This window comes from Mirounga angustirostris, unplaced genomic scaffold, assembly GCF_029215605.1.
Source record: "Mirounga angustirostris isolate CCGP_5_RB_7025 unplaced genomic scaffold, mMirAng1.0.hap1 SCAF_5, whole genome shotgun sequence".
NCBI lineage: Eukaryota > Metazoa > Chordata > Mammalia > Carnivora > Phocidae > Mirounga > Mirounga angustirostris.
Genome location: NW_026991713.1, coordinates 64253676 through 64268006, shown reverse-complemented (window position 1 = coordinate 64268006; position 14331 = coordinate 64253676). Strand labels below are relative to the sequence as shown.

The window sequence follows — 14331 nt, the reverse complement described above, 5'->3', positions numbered from 1 at the left end:
CCCATCCGTATATTCCCATCCGTAAACAGTACATAGCACTTGATAGGTACTATTTTCTAATGAATGAATAGATTTAAGGCAGGAAAAGTACCTGAAACAACTCTTCAGAAAAGGTCTTACCTAGTATTCAATTGTAACTTGTTTTTATCACTGTGGTTTTTCGGTTACCTGTTTGTTATGTGAAATGAAGAAGCTGATATACCACAGTACAAAAAAAGGCAGCACAAGTAGGACATGTGACATAAACCAAATCAGTTCAGAAACAGGCCCCAGAGCTACAGATTACAGTAAACACATGCCTCTTATACAGTAAATACAATCAACAGAAGACATAGAAAGGGCTTCAAACTTTCCTCAGATCACTGAATGATAGAGATCAAGCCTATCTTAATCCACTATCAAGTGCCAGAGACCAGGATCATGTAAGCATTGACCGTAAGATGAAACCTAACTCTGTATCAATTAGTTTAACAAGCCCTATTAATGGGAATCCAGTTGCACACCACCTTTATATTGATTTATACCTCATCTATTGCCAAGGATGACACAGTTGATAGTAACTCTCTTAACAAAGGCAAAACACTGAACTTAGGATTTTGTAATATCATCCATTCCTCCATTCTTCATTTACTTCTCTTCCATTCAAACCAGACCAGAATTCCTAAAATGTTAGCAACTTCCACAAAAGTTTCAGAAGTACAGCAATCAAAAATCTTAAGTTGTCTTATTTTAGAAAATGGAAGGATGACCAAAACTCAAGTGCTTTTTTTTTTTTCAGAAGTGTACATCATTCATCATTCTGTCAAACTGATCTTTTTTTCCTTTTAAACTATAGCTTCTGCTAACTTTGTAAGTTTGGAGTATTTTATTTTATTTTATTTTATTATTTATTTATTCATGAGAGACAGAGAGAGAGAGGCAGAGGGAGAAGCAGGCTCCCAAGGAGCAGAGAGCCTGATGCGGGACTCGATCCCAGAACCCTGGGATCATGAGCTGAGCCGAAGGCAGACGCTCAACCATCTGAGCCACCCAGGCGCCCTAAGTTTGGAGTATTTTAGCATAAGAATTCTTTCCCTTGATTTACCTGCTGTGTGTGGTTTTGTATGTTCCAGGAAAAGAGTTGAGTATTCACTATCAATTTTTCCAGGCACCACCAAGAATGCTATATTGAGTGAGGGGTTTCTTCTCCCCTCTGACTACATCATACTTTATACTACCAGGTTCACTATGACAACCGAATCTTAGGTCTTTCCAATGGACTCAATTCCCACAGGATCTTGTGTAGTCAGAAAGTACATACTACTACCAAAACTAAAAACTGTAATCGTAACAGTAAAATGACAGTTAAAGACTAATTTGAAGACTTAGGACACATAAACAACAATCAGATGAGTGTTTTATCATTAACATTTATTGATGGGATGGATAAATACAGATTGAGAAACATACTTGACAGCAAGATATCAAACTGATAGCCAGACTATAAAATGTATACAACATCCTTTTTTAAATTTTTTAAAAATGTTTTTGAATTTTTTACAAAGAGCCCTTTACTGTAATGGTCACTTACATCCTATCAATCACATTAACAGCAGTAGAGATCCCAGGGGTAGCATCCAGAACTGAGGTGCCCCAAGTAGGACAGAGGCAACAGCAGAACAGTATGCTGAGAAAGGACTCTTAAGAGCAATACAAGAAAACAGACAAAAATATTACCACAAAATTGTACCTGAGTGACATAGATTGGTAAAGTATTTTACTTTTTTTTTCTTCTTTGCTCTTTGGTCTGATAAGAAAACGGACAGTTTCAGGAGTGTGGAGTGGGGGGTGAGGGAAAGGTCGGTTTCAAATCCAGAAACCTAGGTTAACACTAAGTCAGGCTGCTGCATTCTTTTCTTTGGGTGCTTAACCCAGACAGCACTTCCATCTTGTAACCAATTCCAATGTGATCTACCACTAACCAGTTAGGTCCTCAGCGTTCAACTGAAGAGTTCCTCATAACCTGATGGAGACATACTTGCTCTGGCTTCAATTAGCATGCTGTCAAGCATCCCTCTCCATGCTTAATATGGCAACGGAAAACCCAAGAGTCTTTCTCTTCTTTTCACTCAACCATAAATATGCACTCAAAAAGGGGAAGAGCAGACACTGCTTTTTAGTAAACATTTTCTTTCCCTCCCTTTACCAATGCCAAGTTCATATTAAAAACTTTAGGAACATTAAAATGGAAGGGTCTCCCACTTAGAAAATAATTCTCATTCCAGACCACTCTATCAGGTAGGATTACAGTACCATGCTTGTTTCAAACTCACACCCTCAGAGGGATAAAAAGACAAAATAAAACTTGATAGTGTGATACAACACGAACACTTCTTAAACCATCAGGAGCAAACACTCAGTTAAAAGCTGGGTGTTAACAAGCAGCAACATGGGAAATCTGGGGAGGTACTAAAGTCACTGAAAGCTTAGCTGGGACTGCTAAGGGCTTATTTCTTGCCATGTGAAGGGTTGCATAGACTGCTTAAATTCTCCCAAACCCAAGAGAATATTTGTATTCCAACTTCAAGATGTTCTAGAATATCCTCTTCCTAGCATTAGTATCAAAATAACTCCTTTACAAAAGAATAATCCTTTTAAAAAACTAACCTGTTCCCAAGTTCCCACAATTCCTGTGTTTCTGTGGGGAAACAAAGATCTTTAAAATCCTACCATACTGGGCTAAGACCCCTCTAATTGCCTTTGTCCAGAAGCAAAGTATGAGGGGTATGCATTTTTAACATGGGGAATTAGGTAGTAGAAGCTTAAGTAAATCCAGCACTGATGTTACCATGATTTTATTTCTATATCCTAATCCATTGCTGTTTCCAACTGGAGATTTAATTTTTTTTTCTATCAACACTGGTGAAGCCAATAATATAGAACTATGAAAAACGATACACTGAATCAAAACACAAAATCATAAAAAAAAAAAAAAAGAAAAAGAGGAAGCTGAGAGTCTCAGATATGGAAACACACTGATTCACGAGTGAGCAGCTTAGACTAATTCCTACATATTTTCTAAACCCAAAAAGCATAACTGATATTGCAAAAGACCAATTTAGTTTTAAATTAATGCTTCACTAGAGTTCAGCCAACAGCAACACAGGTATCTGATTAAAAGCCGTAAGGACATTCCACAGGTGTTTGTTTTTGCCAACAGAAGAGTCACGCAAGGTTTTAGGAATGAATTTATAAGAACTTGAGGCTCCACGCCTGCTTACCACCACTTATCCTCAATAGTCTAGGTTAAAAGAAAAAAAGCCAAGTTTAACTAGACTAACTCTGGATGGATAAATCCCATTTCTCACCCTGTGAAGGTGTGAGCATAGAGAAAACACAGAGTTTAGACACCACAAAACCCTTTGAAGCCTAAGTTTATGTAATTTGCACAATAGGCATGCTAGTCAACAGGCATATCTGCGAACCCAAATGCAGCAGCTTCATGCAGAGCACACAGGACATTCATGACATATACACAGATCCAAAAGCTGTGGACACTGTAGATACCTTAAAACAGCATCAGGAGGCATTAATATAGAAGTCTTTAAATTGACCTACATCAGCAATGAAACCGGTACAAAGGCCACACTGCACAGCATAAAGCAGCTCTTAGGCTCTAGTAAGCACTTTTTCTAGTTCACTCCTGACAAAAGGTCCAAGCAACTAAGTACAGATGCCATGGGGAACAGCTCTGAGGCCAAGTGGGTATGTCTGCCTCTGTGGTGAAGGAGTGCATATGATTAGAAAATATGTGACATTTCATGAGAAAAACTGAACGCTGGAAAAGACATTTTCATAATCAAATCAGTGATCAATTCCACAAAGATACAGATCCAAACTAAATAAACTTTCGGGAAGGTCAGGAAGGAAAGCAGACGCCACCAAACAAAATCTAAACAAATAGAAAGCCTAGATTTAGTAAACACATCACACATCTACCAATTACCTAGCATAACAGAGAAAATATCAGGGAGCTAGAGGAAAATGCCATCAGTGAAAATGAAGTAACATTCTATGTATTACAGGTTTATAGGTCGGCAGAGAGCTCATTTTACACAGCAATGGCAGGCACTCTAGACAGTTCAAATATGCAGAGATGCAGGACATTAATTCACCTTAAGGTTTACTGTACAAATTCCTTCCTATATTAGGCCAGTGCATCAACAATTCCAACTGCCTCAGTTTTCTCCCCAACCTGTTCCTGGCAAGCAGCAGCACATGTACAACTCCTGTCTCCCTATGACTTCCAATGAAAAATATTCAACTTTTCTATACAGAAGATTTGGTGTAAAGGAAGCTGCATTAAAAACAACAAGACATTCAAATTGCATCATCTTTTCCATAGCAAAAAATACCATGAAGACCAAAGAATATCACATCAAATGATCTGTGGCTTAGTGGCATTTTCAGTTAGACAACCTGGCTTAGGATTCTTTCTAGTCCCTTGACAGATTTCTTTCCTCAACTAAAGTGTTGAGTTTTGAGTGTCAGGATCTTGAACACCAATTATCCTGAAATCTGGGATAATCAAAAACCCGTAATAGGACTCCTGATCCTTTTTTTTTTTTTTTTTTAAGGAACTCTTAGAAATCTTCTGAAAAACCTCGGCCTAGAAATTAAAGCCACCAAAGATGGACAATCTGCATCTGTGGGCTAGGGTTGCTCACCCTCATGACACCAGTACTGTTAAATTCACAAGCTCCAATCTCTGAAGTCACATAGGTTGCAAAAATTAAGGATGCAGCTGTTTCCCTTCAGATATACAGATAAAAAGCAAGTCTTACATTCATAATGCAATTTAAAATACAATATCCTAAAAATACCCAATCACAATTTCATTGTTTTCAGTATCCTCTAGGTCCATGGCTTCTCCCAGAACTATTCTCATATATGGTCTGGGCTTTCAGAGGCAGGATATACAGCACACATCCCCCTTCCCCTCAGAGACCCTGAGATTGCTCTCACTTGAACACTTTCCCAAAGCCCAACTTGAAAAAAAGACACACCCAATTCTGTAGGGCAGAAGCCAGCCTTGCTCTCCAATCCTTCTTCCTCAACCCCACCTTTGTTCTGCATCAAAAGGGAAAAGGGGGTAAAACGGAAGTTTTTATAATGGAATCCAGAATCAGGCCATTGGCTGCACTTGCCCCAACTAGAATTTAGAAGGCTACCACTCAATTACAACATAAAGAAATAGGAAAATACCATGCTAACACATGCCTCTTCCTTCCTTTATGTTCTAAAGGCCACACTGTGTTCTCTCTAGTAGACTGTTGGGAAGTGAAAATGGTGAGGGACAGGGAGGGAAAGATAAAACATGATTTTTAAACACACACTTAAAACCACACATACCCACACTTACGTACACACTTAAAGGTCTCAACACTTCAAGTGGCCAGAGCCTATCAGACAGAACTCAAGGCCAAAAGCCTACCCTCCCATCCCCGCTACACACCCTCCCACCCTCCAATCCCACCCCCCAGGAGTCATTGCTATGTATCTCATACACACAGCAAAATCCCCATCCCCTCCCCGATGATATAAAAAAAACTAAACAGATAACTTACTTTCTTTAAATTATTTTTTAAAAGTCTCTTAAAAGATTTTGACGTTTAAATACTTCCTCTCTTCTGATATATTAAACACCAAAAGGATCCACAATTGTTTGATAAAACAAACCCTCCATATTTCAGTCCTGGCAAGAAGAGGGAAGACATCAACTCTAATCAACCTAATTAGGAGGTGGAGAGGCCAAGAACAGAGAAAGTATTCTTAATCCTTCACAGCTTCAACACATTCTCACCTCTCTAATACCAGTAAAAACTATAATAAAATAGTTAAATTTCTGAGGCAGTAGATATAATAACCAAGCCCCTCTACCACCCTCCCACCTGCATGTCAATATTAATTATTCCCTAGTCCAAGAAGGGTGACATAGTTCATAAGGGAAGTATTCTCTTAGTCCACAATCAGTAGTTAAAAAAAAAAAAGTTGTTTTTAAGGAAGTTTTTTTTTCTCCTCTTCTTTTTCTTTTTTACTTAGGAAGGGGTGGAAGTGGTGGAGGAGGTTCTGATGGTAGAGGTGGTAGCCGGGGTTTGTCTGTATTGCCAGATCTGGAGGACATTCCACCAGCCCGTGGATTCAGATATTCACCATAAGAATGAACAAAATCAAATGCAGGGGGCTGAGTGGGCTGAACACCCTGGGCACTGAGAAGGGAGTGAAGCATATTCACAGTATCCTGATAGTCTATTGTCTGAGTTGCATTGTGACCATTGGCCCCAGTGGGCCCTTTATCCAGTTTCATATGAGGAACTCGAGTTTTACAGCTGGGCTGTGAAAAAGGCAGGCCACTTGTGTCTGAGCTATGCCCAGGCAACTGGGCCATTGAAGGAAGAGGAGGGAAGGAGAAATTTATGGAAGAGGATTTAGTACTCTTGGCAATCTTGGCTGGATGATCAAACACTGCCCCTCCAGTCTCTTCAGGGGGACCCCTTTTACGAGTAGAACTGGAAGAGGAGAAAGAACTAGACAAGCTATAGGTTTTGTGTGCTAAGGTGCTTGTCTGGCTACTATGTTTTGGATCACCTGGACGTTTGTTCCCAGTACCAGCTGGAAGCTGAGAGTGAGAGTGCTTGTGTGAGTGGTGATTATGATGATGATGATGATTAGATGGGTGAGTCTTGTGCTTTTCTTTGTGCTCTCGGCTCTTTGTGACACTGTCCTCTACAGAATTGTGCTTGTCAGCTGCAGCATGGACTTTAATGCGCATTTTTATCTCCTCTGGTTTTGAAGAGGCAGCTTTATCTCCACTGGCCACTGGGATCCTCATTTTGAGAGCTGCTTTGTCAGCCTTTTCCAGAAAAGGCCGCTCAGGGTTTTCTGAGCCCTCTATGGGCATTTTCAGAATGACCGAAGAATGGCTATCATGGTGAGACAGGAGATTCTGGGCCGCATATGCATATTGTGACTTCACATTGGCCTCCATGTTCTCCAATTGCCTCTTCTGGGCAGCCAACTCTTCTGCATGTTTTGCACGGTATTCTTTCAGTGACACTTTAGCTGATGGCACACTCTTACTATTCTGCTTCTGGGAAATAAATGCATTCGAACCATCCTGTTGCAAAGGATGATCAACTCCCATAAGTGCTAAATTCTCACTAGTCCGATGACCCTGAGCAGGTTCCAGTTTAAAAGGAGGTTGGGAGGACAGCCAACGCTCGCCCTGCAACATCTCCACATTGCTTACGTTGCTGGATGACTCTTCAGTGGCTGGAAGGGAAGGCACTGCACTTGCAGAAGAAGTTGACATGCTCATTAAACCTGCAATAGTTGTGTCTGAAGAGCTCTGGGAAATCATATTGAGAATTGTCTGCTCCGAAGTGTTTTCATCTGTTCCTCGATCATCTGCTTTTGTTTTCTTGGCAGCCTGGCATGCCTAGAATAAAACAAATGACATCACTTCAGGTAATTTATATAAAAAGGAAAAAAAAAAACTGGAATGAGGGGACACTGCAACACTGGAAGTTCTGGATAGCCCATCGGCAGGCTACTCTAAGATCATTAATTATAACCACTAAAAGTTAAGATTTTAAAAACCTTCAGTCAAAAGTCATACAAACAAGATCTCAAGGAGATCTCTGCACTCCCACATTCACTGCAGCATTATTCACAATGGCCAAGATGTGGAAGAAACTCAAATGTCCATTAATGGATAATGGATATGCAAAATGTGGTATATAAGTACAATGAAATTACACTTAGCCTTAAAAAAGGAAGAGGAGGATTCTGGGAAAATGTCAAAGTAGGAAGCACCAGGAATCTCTCCCCCTCAGACAACTGAGCTGGCAGAATTTGTCTGATGTAACTGTTTTGGAACTCTGGAGTCTGTTAAAGGCTTATTAACTTTTGGGGTAAACCCTGGACAGTAAATTGGGGTTAATTTACATCAATTTCACCTTTCAGCACATTAGCAACTACCCATCTCCTACCCCAGACACAATGGAGGTGGCTGTGCACCTGTTGCTGGAGTAGCTTACACACTCTGGGGGAGCCAGTACCAGCGAAAAGGACTCTCTCCTGCAAATATCAGGCTCTGTGCTCTGATCCCTGATTATAGTTTCTGACCAAAGAGGTACAGACTAAGAGGCAGGCAGCCTTTGTTACTGCGCCTCCCTCTACTGTTGCAAGCTCCTCCACCCTCTGGCTAACGTGACTTCCAGGGACTTAAAGGACCGGCATCCTTTCTCCCCTTCATTTTTTGCTTTTTGGCCCTTTTGGGAGCCAGACATTAAAGAGCAGGATATTTAAAACAAAACAAAACAAAACAAACAAAAACTGCAAATAGAGAAAATTAGAATATTTTGACCACACATTCCCAGGGAAAGAATCAGAAAAGAAGTGAGAACACCTTAGGTTTATACATCAGGCTGACCCTCAGCAGAGACACCATCCAAAATCAAATCCAGCCCCCCCATCCAAAAATAGTAACAAAACCCAGAAAAGCCTGGGAATCTGATTTAGATTCAAAGGTCCAGTGTTCAACCAAAAATCACAAAGCATTTTAAGAAACAGGAAAGTATGGCCCATTCAAAGGAAAAAAATAAATCAACAGAAGCTTCCCCTGAAAAGGACCTGATGGCAGAACTACTACACGAAGATTTTATTATTATTTTTTTTTTTTAAAGATTTTATTTATTCAGTTAAGACACAGAGATAGCATGGGCAAGGGGAGAGGCAGAGGCAGAGGGAGAAGCAGGCTCCTGGCTCAGCCAGGAGCCCGATGCGGGACTCGATCCCAGGACCCCGGGATCATGACCTGAGCCGAAGGCAGACGCTTAACCATCTGAGCCACCCAGGCGCCCCCACATGAAGATTTTAAAATAACTCCCTTAAAGATACTCAAATAACTTAAAGGAAGTTATGGAGAAGGTTAAGAAAACAATATATGGGGGCGCCTGGGTGGCTCAGTCGTTAAGTGTCTGCCTTTGGCTCAGGTCATGATCCCGGGGTCCTGGGACTGAGCCCCGCATCGGGCTCCCTGCTCCACAGGAAGCCTGCTTCTCCCTCTCCCACTCCCCCTGCTTGTGTTCCCTCTCTCGCTATGTCTCTGTCAAATAAATAAATAAAATCTTAAAAAAAAAAAGAAAACAATATATGAACAAAATGGAAATACCAATAAATATCAATAAAGAGATAAAAAATCTAAAAGGAAACCAAAAAGAAATTCTGGAGCTGAGTAGTACAATAACTGCAAAGAAAAATCCACCAAAGGGATTCAAACACAGATTTGAACAAGTAGAAGAATCAATCAGCAAACTTTAAGATAGGACAATGAAAATCATTGAGTCTAAGGAACATAATGAAAAAAGATTGAAGCAAGTGAACAGAGACCTATCGGACACCAACAACTGGACCAACACATGCAACATGAAAATGCCAGAAGAAGAAAAGAAAGGGGCAGAGAGAATATATGAAAAAATAATGGCTGCAAACTTCCCAACTTTGATAAAGACAATAGAAACAAAAGCTCAACAAATTCCAAGTAAGATGAACTCAATGAGACTCACATGAGACATATCAAATTTCAAAAGCCAAAGACAGAGAATCTTGAAAGCAACAAGAGAAGTGAGTCAACAGGTACAAGGGATCCTCGATAAGATCACGAGCAGGTTATCTCATCCAAAACATTGGAGGCCAGAAGACAGTGAACCAATACATTCCAAGTGCTAAAAGAAAAAAACCTGTCAACCAAGAAATCCACATCCAGCAAAAATGTCCTTCAAAAGTGAGCAAGAAATTTAGGACATTTCCAAATAGGTAAAAGCTGACGAAGTTCATGACTACTAGACCAGTCAGTCGTCCAAGAAGTGCTCAAAGAAGTCCTGCAAGGTGAAATGAAAGGAGACTATACAGTAAATCAAAGCCATATGGAGAAATAAAGATCTTCAGTAAATACATGGACAATTACAAAAGCTACTTTTTTTTTTTTTTAAGTAATCTCTACCCCCAAACATGAGGCTAGAATCCACAACTCTGAGAACAAGAGTCCCATGCTCTACCAACTGAGCCAGCCATATACCCCAAAAGCGACTATTGCTTTAACAATGGTCTATAACTGTGCTTCCTGTTTTCTACATGATTTAAGAGACTAATACATTTTAAGGAAAAAAAAACAATTATTTGTGTAAAAGCCAGTATTACTGTAACTTTGGTTTGTAACTCAAGTCTTATTTTCTATTTAATTTAAGACCCTAACACATTTAAAAGGATTATTAGGGATGCCTAGGTAGCTTAGTTGGTTGTCTGCCTTCGGCTCGGGTCATGATCCTGTGGTCCTAGGGTTGAGTCCCACATCTGGCTCCTTGCGCAGTGGGGAGCCTACTTCTCCCTCTGCCTGACACTCCTCCTGCTTGTGCTCACGTGCTCTGTCTCTCTCTCTCTCTGACAAATACAGTCTTTTAAAAAATTAAAAAAAAAAAAAAGGATTATTAGTTTATGTTCTGGGGCATGCAATGTATAAAGAGACAACTTTGTGACATCAACAACTAAAAGATATGGGGACCCAGCTATAAAGAAGAGAAGTTTTATGTTACTGAAGTTAAATCAGTATAAATTCAAATTATTGTAACTTTATGATGTTAAACATAATCCTCATGGTAACCACAAAGAAAACAGACATAGAATATACACAAAGGAAATGAGAAAGGAAGTTAAAATTTTCACTATGGAAAAGTCAACTAAAAGACAGTAATGCAGGAAACAAGGGACAAAAAACTACAAGGCAGGTAGAAAACAAACAGCGTAAGCATAGTGACATTATCTATAATTACTTTACATGAAAACAGATTAAACTCTCCAATAAAGACAGACATTGTCAAAATGCATAAAAATACATGATCCAGCTATATGCTGTCTACAGGCAACTAAGATCCTAAGACCCAAGAAGGTTGAAAATGGAAGGAGGGAAAAACATGTATCATGCAAACAGTAACCAAGAGAGAGCAAGGGTGGCTACACTAATATGAGACAACATACATTTTAAAACAGAAAAGGCTTCAAGAGACACGAAAGGACATTATATATTAATAAAAGGCTCAATTTAGCCTTAACAATTATAAACATTTGCACTCCTAATAAAAGACTATCAAAACTGACAGAAGACTTCACTTGGAGACTTTAATATCCACGCAAAAGGGACAGAACCACCACAAAAGATAAGGAAACAGAGAACTTAAATTCACAAAATCGTGGAAACTAAATAACACTTTTAAACAACTAATGGATCAAAGAAGAAATCAAAAGGGAAACTGGAAAATACATAGGGATGAATGAAAACAAAAAGACAACATATCAAAACTTATGGGATGCAGCAAAAGCAGCACTAAGGGAAAAATTTATAGCTATGAACACTCACATTAAAAATAAAGAGCTCAACTTAACAAACTAAAGTTATAATGTGAGGAACTAGAAGAAGAACAAACTAAAGCCAAAGCAAATGGAAGGAATATAACAAAGATTACAGCACAGATAAACAAAATAGAAAACAGAATAGAGAAAAATTAATAAAACTAGCAGGTGGTTCTTTGAGAAGATCAAAAAAATTAAACCTTTAACTAGATGGTCTAGGAAAAAAACAAAAGATTCAAACCACTAAAATCTGAAATGAAAGAGGAGACATTGCTATCAATTCTACAGAAATAAAAAGGATTTTAAGGGTACTCTGACCTTAAGGCAATCTGGAAGAAATGGATGCATTCCTAGAGACGAATAAACTACCAAAACTAAAACAAGAAGAAACAGAAAACCTGAACAGACCCATAACCAGCAAGGAAATTGAAGCAGTAATCAAAAATCTCCCAACAAACAAGAGTCCAGAGCCGGATGGCTTCCCAGGGGAATTCTACCAAACATTTAAAGAAGAACTAATACCTATTCTTCTGAAGCTGTTTCAAAAAATAGAAATGGAAGGAAATTTCCCAAACTCTATGAGGCCAGTATTACTTTGATCCTAAAACCAAACACCCCACTAAAAAGAATTACAGACCAATATCCCTGATGAACATGGATGCCAAAATTCTCACCAAGATACTAGCCAACAGGATCCAACAGTATATTAAAAGAATTATTCACCACAACCAAATGGGATTTATTCCTGGGCTGCAAGGGTGGTTCAACATCCACAAATCAATCAATACACTACATTAATAAAAGAAAGGACAAAAACCATATGATCCTCTCAATAGATGTAGAAAAAGCATTTGACAAAGTACAGCATCCTTTCTTGATTAAAACTCTTCAGAGTGTAGGGATAGAGGGAACATACTTCAATATCATAAAAGCCATACATGAAAAGCCCACAGGAAATATCATTCTTCAATGGGGAAAAACTGAGAGCTTTTTAGGTCAGGAACATGGCAGGGATGTCCACTATCATCACTATTGTTCAACATGGTACTAGCAGTCCTAGCCTCAGCAGACAACAAAAAGAAATAAAAGGCATTCAAATAACCAAAAAAGAAGTCAAACTCTCACTCTTTGCAGATGACATGATACTCTATGTGGAGAACCCAAAAGACTCTACCCCAAAATTGCTAGAACTTATACAAGAATTCAGCAAAGTGGCAGGATATAAAATCAATGCACAGAAATCAGTTGTGTTTCTATACACTAACAATGAGACAGAAGAAAGAAAAATTAAGGAGTCAATCCCATTTACAACTGCACCCCAAAACCACAAGATACCTAGGAATAAACCTAAACAAACGACAAAGGATCCATACTCAGAAAATTATAGAACACTCATGAAAGAAACTGAGGAAGACACAAAGAAATGGAAAAACCTTCCATACTCATGGATTGGAAGAACAAATATGTTACAATGTCTATGCTACCTAGAGCAATCTACAGATTCAATGCAATCCCTATAAAAAAAACCAACTTTTCTCACCGAGCTGGAACAAACAATCCTAAAATTTCTTTGGAACCAGAAAAGACCCTGAACAGCCAGAGGAAGGTTGAAAAAGAAAACCAAAGCTGGTGCCATCAGAATCCCAGACTTCAAGCTCTATTACAATATAATCATCAAGAGAGTACGGTACTGGCACAAAAACAGACACACAGCAGAACACAGAACCCAGAAATAGACCCTCAACTGTATTGTCAACTAATATTCGACAAAGCAGGAAAGAATATCCAATGGAAAAAAGACAGTCTCTTCAACAAGTGGTGTTAGAAAAATTGGATAGCCACATACAGAAGAATGAAATTGGACCATTTCCTTACACCACACACAAAAATAGACTCAAAATGGATGAAAGACCTAAATGTGAGACAGGAGTCCATCAAAACTCTAAGGAAAACACAGGCAGAAAACTCTACAACCTCGGTTGCAGCAACTTCTTGCTAGACACATCTTCAAGGGCAAGGGAAACAAAGGCAAAAATGAACTACTGGGGCTTCAACAAGATAAAAAGCTTTTGCACAGCAAAGAAAACAGTCGATAAAACCAAAAGACAACCGACAGAGTGGGAGAAGGTATTTGCAAATGTCTTATCAGATAAAGGGCTAGTATCCAAAATCTATAAAGAACTTATCAAACTCAACACCCCCAAAAAGCAAATAATCCAATCAAGAAATGGGCAGAAGACATGAACAGACATTCCTCCAAAGAAGACATCCAAATGGCCAACAGACACATGAAAAAATTCTCCACATCACTCGGCATCAGGGAAATACAAATCAAAGCCATAAAGAGATATGACCTCACACTGGTCAGAATGGCTAAAATTAACAAGTCAGGAAACGACAGATGTTGATGAGGATGCAGAGAAAGGGGAACCCTCTTACACTGTTGGTGGGAATGCAAGCTGGTGCAGCCACTCTGGAAAACAGCTGGAGGTTCCTCAGAAAGCTGAAAATAGAGCTACTGTACGACCCAGCAATTATACTACTAGGTATTTACTCCAAAGATAGAAACGTAGTGATCCAAAGGGGCACCTGTACCCCAATGTTTATAGCAGCAATGTCCACAATAGCCCTATTATGGAAAGAGCCCAGATGTCCATTGACAGATGAATAAAGAAGATGTGATGACATATTATATATATATATAATACACACACACAAACACACACATGCACACACAATGGAATACTGCTCAGCCATCAAAAAATCTGAAGTCTTGCCATTTGCAATGACATGGATGGAACTAGAGGGTATTATGCTAAGTGAAATAAGTCAATCAGAGAAAGACAATTACCATATGATCTCACTCTTACGTGCAATTTAAAA

General features: G+C 39.2%; 1 protein-coding gene across 2 annotated transcripts in view; it reads right to left on the bottom strand.

Annotated features, from left to right (window-relative positions):
* Positions 1 to 1395: 1395 nt before the first annotated feature.
* Positions 1396 to 14331, bottom strand: part of CCNT1 (cyclin T1) — a 36158-nt gene continuing 23222 nt past the window's right edge. Inside the window, exon 9 of one of the 2 annotated variants that reach the window (XM_045873522.3) lies at positions 1396 to 7477. In XM_045873522.3, the coding sequence (XP_045729478.1) occupies positions 6074 to 7477 (1404 nt within the window). In that variant the 3' untranslated portion in view covers positions 1396 to 6073. The remainder of the gene's footprint in view (positions 7478 to 14331) is intronic. The other variant, XM_045873523.3, reaches the window with a different exon arrangement.